We start from the raw sequence: 13,041 nt of genomic DNA on the forward strand, positions 1-13,041 counted from the left end.
AGAGGGACCTTGACAGGCTGGAGAGGTGGGCTCGTGCCAACCTCATGAAGTTCAACCAGGCCAAGTGCAAGGTCCTGCACCTGAGTCAGGGCAGTCCCAGGCACAAATACATGCTGGGCAGAGAATGGATTAACAGCAACTCTGAGGAGAAGGACTTGGGAGTGCTGGTGGACAAGAACCTCAACATGAGCTGGCTATGTGTGCTTGCAGCCCAGAAAGCCAACTGCATCCTGGGCTGCATCAACACGAGTGTGGCCAGCAGGTCAAGGGAGGTGATTCTGCCCCTCCACTCTGCTCTCGTGAGACCCCACCTGCAGTACTGCGTCCAGTTCTGGAGCCCCCAAGATAAGAAGGATGTGGACCTGTTGGAGCCAGTCCAGAGGAGGCCACGAAGATGATCAGAGGAATGGAGCATCTCTCCTACGAGGACAGGCTGAGAGAGTTGGGGCTGTTCAGCCTGGAGAAGAGAAGGCTCCGAGGAGACCTTATAGTGGCCTTCCAGTACCTCAAGGGGGCTTATAGGAAAGATGGGGAGAAACTCTTCAGCAGGGTGTGTTGTGATAGGACAAGGTGTAATGGTTCTAAAATAGAGGGAGGTAGATGCAGACTGGACATAAGGAAATAATTTTTTACACTGAGGGTGGTGGAACACAGGCACAGGTTGCCAAGAGAGGTGGTAGACGCCCCGTCCCTAGAAACATTCAAGGCCAGGTTGGAGGGGTCTCTGAGCAACCAGATCTGGTTGGAGATGTTCCTGCTCCTTGCAGAGGGGTTGGACTGGATGACCTTTAAAGTCTCTTCCAAGCCAAACTATTCTATGATTCTGTAATTCCAAACCTAAATATCCCCTGTGCTTATCCTGTCTCCTGCAGTAAGAGCTTTCTTTCACTACCAGTGAGTCAAACAGACATGAAGTTTGTGCTTGAATGGATAACATTATTTCACAGCCAATTTAATTCCATAAATCATGAGCAGTCTGTTACACTGTAAGCTCCCTCTGGGTTAGCAGCAGTGCTTTGCTACCATACTGTGTCTTTACTTTGGTTTTTTGTTAGTACTTTTTTGCATTTGTCCAACAAAATTTGTCTTAATAATTCATTGCTGTAGTGTTTGCTGAAAGATATTTATATTTAATAGGATACTTGACTATCAGTGGCAGTATTTTAAATATTAGATGAAATCTATGAATTTGATTATGGTGACAAGATCTTGAGTCTATTAAGTCAGTCTCTTACAATCATATCACAGTGATGAGGAAAAAGGACTCAGCTGAGTATTTGTGGCTTGTTAAACTATCTTTATTTTTTTAAAAAGTATGAGAAAGAGATATCAAGCAACCCTGCCTACAGCGATTAGGAGCTTTGATTCACAGTGTTACTACTGTGTTACAGAATCTGTAGATGTTGCTTCTGTCCATGTAATATCCATCTGGTTTTAATATTCTGAATATTAGTGGAGTGTACTTTGAGGGTAAACAAAAAAAAATTCTTTTAAAATGGATAGGATCCAAATTTGACTTAAAATATGACTTAAAATTCAAATTAAAAAATAATAAGAAAATTATTGGAATGGTAATTGAAACAGCTTTATGCTTCAGAAGGATGCTAGGTAGCATATGAATATATGTACCTTTTCTTGCAAAATTGTGTGTTGTTACCTTATTTTGGTTGAAATGGTTGACCTTTTTACATATTGTCATCTCGCAATTCATTTATGTATACTCAAACCCATCTTTATTGGTTTTTTTCCAACTGTATGATGCTCTCCTTTGCACAAGACAAGAGTCTTAAGAGTACCTGAGCTCCTAGTTAGCTGCAGTCAGCATGTATTTCCCTGAAGAGTGTTGTCTTATTTTTTACTTATACTTCTCTACCTCTCTGTATTCATCTCTCATCTGTGATTTATATCTGAATTTTAACTTACTTCGTTAGTCTTTTTTCTTCAGAGTTTGTACAGTGCCTAACACAAGGGGTTCTTGCCCATGGCCATCACTGCAAGACATTAAATAGCACAAATAACTACAGAAATGAGGTGCTGTGAGAATTTTAGTCGCTGTTACCTACTTTTGATGTCCGGGCAAAATGTAATAACCTGTTTAAACCTTAACCGCTATACTTACCAAACAGATGTTACTAATAATAACTAAAATGTTTTTATCTGTTTTTTGTAGTGTCAGTTTTGTGAAAAGGCTTTTATGAACTATTCCTTTTTACAAAGTCACATGCAGAGGCGCCATCCGGAAGAATCTCAGATTGGTATGTACTTTAATGTAATAAAAAAAAATTGAGATAAATAGTTTAGAAAAGTGTAAATATAGTGAGGATGTGCAGTCCATGATTTTGTGTAACTGGGAAGAATGACTTTCAAATTCCATTTTTAGGTGGCAGATACCAATTTGTGTGAATGCAGGCAACACTGACTGACAAAATCTGTTGGGTGAACTATGTTTCAGTCTCTGGAAAATAATTATCAGAAAATTGTATGCCATATTTACAGTACCTTTTCAAACTAGCTTTCCCACTGAATACTGAGTCAGTGGCAGACTTCAGAGCACTGTTTCTTTTTAGGCATGTGTGTTATGAAGGTATGGGTAAACTGAATAAGTTGCACTAAGGCAAATACATTTTTGTGAATACATATGAATTATCAGTACAGAAGTAATGCAGGTCACCTGAAACCAGTTTGAATAGGATCAGGCTCTCCTGAACTAAAATGACTGTAAAATATAGTGAGAAAAAGAAACTGTCAGTAATAATCTAGCTTCGTGTATCTGTGATAATGTTGGTTGCTATACCACTAAGTTATATATTTTTGCCCCTCTTCATTGAAAAATGTTTAGTTTGAAAAACGTTGCTCTCAAAGTTGGTCTAATTCAGCTCTAAATCCTCTCCTTCCTGTTAGGTTGCATACTTAAAGATTTATTGCTAAGGACTAACAAGTATTGACAAATGTCAGTGATTAGAAATGAGTTACAGAAAAAGAGCATTTGGGAGAAGAAAAAGTGGGAAGAACCTAGTGAGGTCTGAACTGTAGCTTGTCAGGCAAATAAAACAGCAGGAACAGTGAGAAGGGTCTGAGTAAGTGTCTGAGGAAGCATTCCTGTACTGGAAGAAGAAAGAAGCTGTTGTACACTTTACACTTGATAAAAATGATAGTGGAAGATGCTGCAGAACTGGCATTCGTCTGAAATGGCTGTATAAGGGAAATACTCCAGGCAATTATTTCTGAAATAATATTCTGCATTGTGCTCAGATTCCCAGATGGTGGGCTAGTAAATCCTTGTGTATTTTAACATGTTTTATTACAGTGACATTCCCTCTGACTCATTCCAGATAAATAATGAAAGTCCGAATGGACTCCTTACAGAAGTTATTTAGAATAAATTAAACCTAACAGAATTGCGTAATTGAAGTTCACTTTGTCCTTCATGCACCCTTTTTTAAGCCTCTGTTGCTTAGATTCCTTTGAAATTAGATTATATAATACTTTTTCTTGTAAATATTTTGTAAACTATTTCACATGTAAGTAATATCAGTATTTTTCAGTCTTGGGGGATAATGTTAGTAGTTCAGAGAACATACATATTTAAAAACATCTTTGGAGAATCATGGTAGTGGGAGGGAAAAAGGTCTATGAGAGTCACACTTCATTAAAATGTTATTGAAATGTTCTAGAAACACATTTGCAGTAAGTGTCACATTTCCAGAAATTACAACAAACATTTTTTAAATCTGTGTTTCTTTCAAACAGAACAGAAGAGGAAAGCAAAGACAGACAAATTGCAGGATGAGATTGATAAACTGAAAGAGCAATTGCAGCTCACCAAGTCCCAGCTAGAGGCTGAACAACAGGCTAATATGGTCAGGTTTTCTAAGGTAATATGTACTAAAAAATAAGAATCTCTCAAATTAATTAGTACTTTGAACTGTGCTCACCCATTTTGTAACTGGAAGAGAACAAAAATGTATCTACAGGTTGCATGTCTGGCAGCAATGGTGCTTGGATATTAGAGCATATCTCCCCCTCACCCCTCCATAATTTTCAACATCTGCTTTCTCCTTACTTTTGTTTTAGACATACTCTAAATTAATACTTAAGACAACACTTCTGTTAGCACTTGCCTGTTCCTAAGTCTGGCCTGTTATTGAAGCAATAAGATTGCCTTGCTATGGTTAAATATAAGCTATTTTTAATATTATGATATTTTGTGATGATTAAACATTTCTTCTATATGACTGTCTTTTTATATGTGACTTTATAAACTGAGTAAGATTTATTCTTTGCTTTGAAGAACTTTACTGTCTAACAGAGGTGTAAAGCAGTCGAGCATGAGAGATTGAGAGGAAACAAAGCAATCTAGATCTTGCATGTTGATCTTTAAATGCTTAGAATTTGGTTGACCAGAGAGACAAAGCAGAAAATAATCTTAGATACTGCTGTGTGAGTAAAAAACCTTAAAACGGAATGATTTAAAAGCAGTAATTATCTGTTTGTAATCATATGCAAGGCTTTATTTAGGATGATATTGAGTCTTGTGGTAGTGCTTACTAGCTCATAAAGTGAAAAAAAAGTCTCTAATTTACCTGTTTCTGTTTTTTTAAAAGCTTGGTAATTTCATCTCACAGTTTTCATTTCAGTTCAGGTAAATACAATCAGATAATTTGCTATTGAAATAAGGATGGAATTTTTTTTAAAGGGAGGACTCGGTGATTCACTAAGGAGCAAATTCTTGGCACAAGAGACAAGATACCTGTAATAATTCATTTAGATGTTGATCTTGGTATTGCAGTTTGCCCCGTATCACGTTCAAAAGCAGGGTTTTGTGGTTGTTAACATAACCTGTGAGAATCTTGTCTTGATCTATCATCCAGTATTCATAACTTCTTAATGGAGTTTGAGGACCTTCAAACATAAAACCAACCATTAGGTTTGGAAAGAAACACTACGTTTTTAATTTAAAGAGGAAAAGCTGGTCTTTTCTAAAACATGCAGTGTTTCTTTTCCTGAAAACAGCCTCAGACTCTCCTTTCTTTGGTCTTCCTTTTCCCCTTCTTCCAGGAACATTCAGCTTCCTGGTTTTCTTCCATTTTCAAAAGTGACTGGATGATCAAAGTAAGAGTGTGGGTAGAGTTTCAACTAGGAGTGCAAGCAGGGTCAGAATAATGAGTCTTGGCCCTGTGTGGACATCTGCTAGGCATTCTACTCATCTATTCTGTGCCTCACTTTTGAGAGGTACATCTATAATATATTTCTCCTGCCACTGAAGCATTGTTTTTCTTATGAGATGGACCTTGGAGTATTCATAACAGTGCAGCGTAGATTTTTTTTTTTGGTGCCTTAGGGGCCTATTTTAAAGTCACTTGTCTTAGCTGAGACTCCTAACTACAAGGGGACTGCCTGAAATGTCCTGAAGCTACAGCCTGCAGTGTTACACAACAAGAAGCTTTCAAAGCTTCTATGTTTTTCTAGGATGTCAGGGAACATAGAAATGTGACGTGTGACTGATTGCAGTTTGTCTGCCGTGACTGACATCCACTGTCAATTCAGGTATCATTATGTTGTTGTCTTTTGATTGAAAGATCGGATCTTCCCTCTGTGTTTTTTTAGGAGAACCACTACTGGAGAGAATTTGGATAAAAAACTGTCATACTTGCAATTCTTGGTCCCTTCTACTCCTTTGAGGTGGAAGGATACAAAAGAACCCATTCTTCTTAATTGTACAGTGATTGCTTGTTATAGTTAAGAGAACAAAGTCAGAGTGAATGCTGTGATGGAAAGATGTAGAGGTTGCCTAAAAAGTGTGGATATTCTGGACAGTGAAATGCAGGACTTCAAAGAAATTGAGGACTATACAAAAATGAGTGACTAGGCAATGGAATAGTAAAATTAATTCAACAGATAAAGTGGGGTAAAGGTACATGGGGAAAATATTTCTAACTTCATCTACAAAATGGTGGGTTCTCAGCTCAGTGTTGTTGCTGAAGGGTAAGATATTAAAGTTGTGATACATAGTTCCAGGGAAATGTCAGCCCAGTGGTTCGTGGCAGCCAGCAAGCAAAATCAAATATTACAAATTATTCTGAAAAATCACTGTGCAAACCACAGCCCAAGTGCTGTGTGTAGGTCTGGTCCCTTCATCTCAGAAAGGAAGCAATAGAATTGTGAAAGTTAGGAAGATGTGCTACAAGGATGATCAGTCTGTATTTAGAATAACTGAGCATGCTGCATTGTCAGTCTGAAGAAGAGACAGCAGCTTGGTGGGGGTGGAGGGTGAGATACAGATGTCTGTGAAGTCATGAGTTACACAGAGTTAATGTTTATCAGTCATACACTGTCTTTTCCAGTTCATGACCTAGCATCCATCAAATGAGCCTAGCAGGAGTCAGATTCAAACGAAAAAAAACCTACTTGGCTCTTCATGCAACTTGTAGTAGACCTGTGGAACTGATTGGCAAAAGATGTTGCAGTTGCTAAAAGCTGGCACAGCCACAAGGGATGACTGCGAAAGTATATGAGGAAAAATGTCTCAAAGGTTACTAAGTTTACAAAACTATATCAAACTGAGGAAGTCCTCTGAGCTGCAAACAGTTGACAGCTTGGAGACTATTGAGGAGAATGTGTGTATTTGCTTGCCCTGGTGTATTCCTTTCCCACTTACGGCCTCTATGAGAAACAGGATGCTGAACTAGGTGGATCTTTGATATGACCAAGTAGGGTCATTCATCTGTTAGTCAATGGAAAATAACAAACTAACAAAACTTCTTGAAGCGTACATGTTTTGCTAGCAAAATTTATAGTTTGCTATCCAGAATTCTTCAGAAATTCATGGTTTTTTTGTGTTTTTCGGATGTCACAGTGTTGCCCATTGAAAGTAACTGCTTCCCACACATAGTTTAGGTGCTTGAATTAGTATTGCTTGTGGGGAAAAAGTAACAAATAAAGCTTTTAAAATAATTTCAGGAATGTGAACAGCAAAAATCAAAAGAAGAAGAAATTCTACAATCATTTTATAAATGGAAAGAGGAGGAAAAAGAGAAATTGGTTGATGAAATAGAAAAAGTGAAAGAGATGTTTATGAAAGAGCTTAAGGAGTTATCTTCAAGAAATTCAACATTAGAAAATGTAAGTGATCTGAATTTTCCAGCATTTTAAGGCATTAATCCCTTGCAGTATATGGTAGTGAACTTCACATATTTGAAATGTGATGTAGTCATCTTAGAGGTCTTCTTACAAAACTTTAAAAATAATGTTTGAATGATAGCCGTAATTGTGTATTTGTATACTGGTACTTTATTAGCATAATTTCAGTTCATTTTTTTAATAGCATTATTTTCAATTAATGAATTGTGCCTTCAGCAACTATGCCATTTTTTCTTACTGCTCAACTTTTAAGTTCCTATTTACAGATTAGTAGATATTTTTATGATTTCTGTCTGTTAATTATCCTTACCTTAATATTCTTAAACTGGCATGGAGAGGACTAACCTCTGCATTACAGTCCTGACAGCAGAACTGCATGTGTTTCAATAGATGCTCTGGAAATGCTTTTGAGAGTTTTGACTAGAAAGAGAATTGTAAAAGTATACGTGGGTCAAAAAACAAATATGCACAGCATTACCAGAGAAGCTTAATTTTTGTAGCTGCTAGTTCCTGTGTATATTTGCAAGGTATATTTATGTTAGAAGTATATATTAATTATTACATTAAATTTGATAAATGCTGTAAATTTGATAAATGCTGAGAACTGTAAGAAGTGTCTGATACAATATCTATGTAGTTACATCTAAAGTAAATTTTGTATTAAATGACAGTTTTATAAAACAGAATCGGTATACATATTTGAGTCTTAATTTCCCTTTGCCCATCTTTTAGCAACTGTTAGAATTACAGAAGTCCAATATGCAACAAAAGTCCAATTTAGGGACGCTGAAAGATAGCCAAGAATTTACCGAAGAGAAACCTCAGAGTCCTCAGGATTATAACAATGTGGTTAAACTTCTTGAAAAACAGGTAACACTGTAACTTAATGTATTGCTGTTGACAGACTACTTGTGTTCTTTTCATATTTGTACATCTCAGAGTAAGATTTTAAATCCATAAGTAAAATTCTCATTCCTCTCAATGTCTAAAATAGCTATTTTTAAAGATTTACTACTACTACTATTTAGTACAATCTCTGTAATGGAAATCAAGGGATTATTTCCCTTATACTTTTAAAATAAATTGTTATTTATTTATTTATATTCTCTTATTCTTTATTATCAAATATATCTACCTTTACCAATTATGGTCGCAGTTCAATTCCAGAAGACTCTAATAAACCATTTATATCTACTATTTATGTAAAAATTGGACTTTTCCATTTTCCAAGATGAAAAAAAAATCTTAAGAAACTTTCTGACAGGATTTGTCAACTTGCAGCTTTTGAGCCATATGAAACACTTGAGCTTGTCAGGTGCAACTTCTGTACCAGGACTATCATCTGACCAGCACAGATGCTGGTGCTGGTGCCAATCTGTTGGACAATCCAAAGTCCCACCTATAGGAAAGATTGAGCTAGGAAGGGCCACTGAGGCCAAGGTCATTGTATTGCTGTGAGTCTCACCTGCATGTCCAGATTGTTCCTATTTAAAAAAAAATAGTTGTGAGGCCTTTGGAAATACCCACAAACCCTTTTACTCTTTTTTTTTTTTTTTTGACACTTTGAGACATGCATTTAATGGTTCTTGGAATGTGAAGGTCTTTGTATACTGCTGGTATCATCCAGAAGTTTGGTCACTTCTGCTCAAAGATGTGGAAAACTTAATGAGTTTTACTTTATGTTTTTTATTTAATCAAAGAAAATTCAGTTTGCTCTAGAAGTTATATATTAACATTGGGTTTTAGAATGATTACACAAAATACATTGTTAATAAGTGCTTGAAATTACGTTCTTTTGGTGGGAAACCCTACTCTTACTACTCTTACTGTTAACACACAGAGACGTATCAAAATACTTGTTTATATCTCAGTCATAGTCACTATATATACAAATTAAAGAGCAGATATGTAGTTTCTACAGGGATCGGTATTTAGGAAAATAAAGCTGCATGTATCAAACTAAACCGTAACGCATTATTAACAAGAAATAAAGCTGAATATATTGAACTAAATGCTAATGTGTTATTAACAGGAATTAATACTGATTTCCTCTATGCAGGAAAGTAAGTGGACGTCTAGAATACAAGCCCTTCATCATGACCATGAGACAGAAAAGTCCCTGGTAAGTGGCACAGCAAACCACTTAAAGTAAAATGAGACTTTTTTCTTACTTTCTTACCCTTTCAGTAATTCTTGATATTCTGTAATGCATGTATTGGATTAGGAAGCCTAGATCTCAAGAGTTTATGAAAAGGTGTCCTCTTAGATGTATTTATTATGTATTTATTATCTCTATTGAAATGGGATTTGTCATTTAAGAATCTGACAGACACTTGAAACTGTATCTCTCTTTTGAAGAGCTTACAACTAATTCTATGAGCACTGTATTATACAATGTTTTCTGTGTTGTGTGGATGTGCTGGATAGTTGAGATATAACTTGCCAACATGTAGCTTTCATCTACCTTGTACCTTTTGCTACCATGGACCTATGGCATATGTCTCAATCTTTTTTTTTCTCTTTTCTGTCACTTCTCTGCTGCTTTTTCTGTTGCAGCTTTCTAACGCAGAATCTGTTCAGCTTTTCCAGGAAAAAACACCATGGCATTTTATTTTGCGTCACTTTATGTATTTTACTATGCAAAGCTTTATTCCTCAATTTTTTTTTATGTCTGCATTTCTTTTTAATCTCTTTACTGCTTTGTTTCTCTTGCTTCTTTTCCTTTCATTTTCCTTTCATCTGCGTGACCATGTAAGAACTGAGCAGATCATAGTGGTCTGACCAATGCTTCTCCTCCTCTGACAAGAAAGCAGTGGGGAGGAACCATGGAACATTCCCCAAAAAGGATGTAGTTAATGATACTCCCACATACAATGCAAGAATAGAATAAGGGAGGAGTAATGTAAGTATTATTTTTGGGATGGTGCACCTAAAATATTGTTCCCTTTCTTCTACATTCAGAGCTAATATATTAGGTTTATCATGCAAATTCTCATCTCATCTCTTTAAAATATCATTATTTGACACTATTTATAACCAAACCGTTTTTACAGAGTTGTATGTTTTTCCCTGCAGTCTTATTTTTAGGCAATTTCAGAAATGTATTTGTATGTCCCTTTCTTTCTATTGAGATTTTGGTAGTCATCCTTGTGTAAATGAAAAGTAATCCAGAAAACTGTTTCATAATATAAGCAAGTCCCAATGAAATCACAGGCGATATTATGGTTTTGCTCAAAAAAAAAAGTATTCAAAATATTTAAGCATGACACTTGCTTGTTTAAACTTTATAGCATTAGAATATTTTATATAATATTAATATGCAGTTACTTTTCTGCTGATTGCTTTCTAGCTACTGTCACAGATTGAGAAGCTTAAATCATCAGTGAGAGAAGACCTGAATAAAAATAACACCTTTTACAAGAGGAGGATAGAAGAATTGGGGCAGAGGCTTCAGGAGCAGAATGATCTGATTATTACTCAGAAGAAGCAGGTCTGTTTTGTAAAGCACTGTATGTTTCAGAGAGCACAGGATGTAGAGAAACATTTTACCAGCATTTGGTCTTTGATATATCTCTGTTGCATAGTTAATATTCCAAATCTGTAGAAGTATTGCTGTAGTATTTTGGTTACACTTTGGAAATTATGTGGATAAATAAGAATAGATCTGGAAAAGAGACACAGGAATGTAAACCAGGAATTAAAACAGAATTTAGAAGGAAAGGATTAATAATCCAGATGTTTTTAATAAGTTCAACACAAAGTTAAAAGCTTACTAGGTCACCGTCACCAAAGACCTCTACAGATGAAAAAATTGATAGTGAACAGGATTTAATCTGCCACAGAATAATAGTAATGAAATGTCTGAAATCTGAAAACACATGACTTCTCACATTAAAAATTAAGTATCGTATTTATAACTGGATAATAATGTCCTAAATTATTCCCATATGAAAATTAACAGCAAGTGCCAGATTCTTCACCTGAGACAGGGTAATCCTAGCTATACGTACAAACTGGGGGATGAGAGGCTAGAGAGCAGCCTCACAGAAAGAGATCTACAGGTTTGGGTTGATGCCAAGTTGAATATGAGTCAACAGTGTGCCCTGGCAGCCAAAAGAGCCAACCATGTCCTGGGGAGCACCAAGCCTGTCAGAGTTCAAGGAGTGTCTGGATGACACTCTTGTCATACAGTTTATTTTTAAGTAGTCCTGCGAGGAGCAGGGAGTTGGACTCGATAATCTTTATTGGGCCCCTTCCAATTTGAGATAGTCTATGATCCTATGAAATTACTTGTTTGGAAATTAATTGTTTTTTCTTAAAAATATACTTTTGTTCAAACATAAGTATAGATTTTTTTTGAGGAGATCAGTGGGTGAAGATCTGGGTGGTCTGGAGTTTAGGCTGTGTCGTGATTATGCAGTCCTTACAACCTATTGGTCTATTAGATGGTGCATTCTTTGCAAATCAACATCTGATTTTACACATTTTTCTTGAGATTAATGTTTAACCTATATTTAAGTGCTTAAAGAATTGGAAAGACAAATAATAGCTTTTGCATCTCTATCTTAACGAATTTGATAGCTGGAGCAATAGAGGACTTAATCCTACACAAATTACTTGCCGTAAAGTGACCTTTTAAAACAAAACAGTGTGACCACAGATGTAACATAGTTTCAGAGGAATCTGAGTTTGGTGTTTGTGAAATACAGTTGTGAAGATCTACATTCTCAATACCTGGAAACTAGACAGGCTTGAAAAATAGTTAACACTTTCATAGAATCCGAACTGAATGGACAATGAATCGAGGCACTACCGGCTATAGCCAAACAGATAAATAGAAGAGGACCAGGGTCCAACATCTTGTGCCAGCTCCAGCTGACATTTGATTGTGTGTCTCTGTGGTTTGGGTTTAGCTTCTGTTTTGGGAATTGGACTGCTGAACATTGTTTTAATGATACAGGATTCACAAGTTTCCTATTTTCTTTAGGTCAAATTACTGCCAGCTTGTTTCCTCCACATTCTCAGTTTTGTTCAGGCATGTCTTGGGTGTCAAATAGACAAAACTGTAGAGCAGACAGGAGAACTGTTTGTGTATTTAAAACCTATGTGTAATTAAGGCTCTCCCTGGAGTGGAGCTAGACTTGCAAAATTGAACATGAATTGTTGAAGGAGAAAGTATTGAAACTGTAAGTGCTGAAGTGGCCCGTAAGCCCACTCTCATTTCACTTTATAGCTTGTAATAACAGTGTACAAAGCATGAATTCACGTAAGACAGCAAACACAAATTTCAGCATTCATTAAGCATGAAAGAAATATGCATCAGGCAGTAGAATGGAGTTCCACAAAAGTAGTATTTTTCTCCCCAAATCACAAACAATAATTTCTGTTATAGAATATTACTGAAACTAGGTATTTTGTACTAAATGTTCATTTCTGAATACTGATCATTTACATTTGTAACTATTCATGTATCTGTCTTCTCTCTTTTAGATAAAAGAATTGTCCACAAGATCAGTTGCAAGCATCAAACCGTATGATGGTAAGTACAAACTGTAAGAAAAAGGAGATTTTGTTCCTGATTTCAGCAGCTTGTCTGAAACAAATGTTACAATTCATTAAAAAATATAGTCATTAACTTTACTAACTAAATATTGAAATCAAATTGTTACTGGCAGTTTGCTTGTGTTTCATAGGGTACCTACCTGTTTCCATGCCATGATTTTCAGACTTGATTTTCTGCTGCTGTAAGGACTTCTAATGTACAAAGTTGATCACTTGAGTAGTAAAGAGATGTGACATATAGGAACTCTATTTTGTATTGTGTAAATAACTTTTGGCTTCGCTTTATAAAGTCTAATTTATTTTTTTATTTTCATGCTTGACTCTCCTTAGGCTGCAGAA

General features: G+C 36.0%; 1 protein-coding gene across 4 annotated transcripts in view; it reads left to right on the plus strand.

Moving 5' to 3' along the window:
* DZIP1 (DAZ interacting zinc finger protein 1) overlaps nt 1-13,041 on the plus strand; it is a 43,396-nt gene that overhangs the window by 3,309 nt on the left and 27,046 nt on the right. For all 4 annotated transcript variants that reach the window (XM_086741398.1, XM_086741405.1, XM_086741415.1 and 1 more), the window contains exons 3-9: nt 2,171-2,255; nt 3,751-3,875; nt 6,961-7,122; nt 7,873-8,010; nt 9,200-9,262; nt 10,490-10,630; nt 12,631-12,679. In XM_086741398.1, the coding sequence (XP_086597524.1) occupies nt 2,171-2,255; nt 3,751-3,875; nt 6,961-7,122; nt 7,873-8,010; nt 9,200-9,262; nt 10,490-10,630; nt 12,631-12,679 (763 nt within the window). The remainder of the gene's footprint in view (nt 1-2,170; nt 2,256-3,750; nt 3,876-6,960; nt 7,123-7,872; nt 8,011-9,199; nt 9,263-10,489; nt 10,631-12,630; nt 12,680-13,041) is intronic.

This window comes from Chlamydotis macqueenii, chromosome 1 (assembly GCF_036417535.1).
Source record: "Chlamydotis macqueenii isolate bChlMac1 chromosome 1, bChlMac1.mat, whole genome shotgun sequence".
Taxonomy (NCBI): Eukaryota; Metazoa; Chordata; class Aves; order Otidiformes; family Otididae; genus Chlamydotis; species Chlamydotis macqueenii.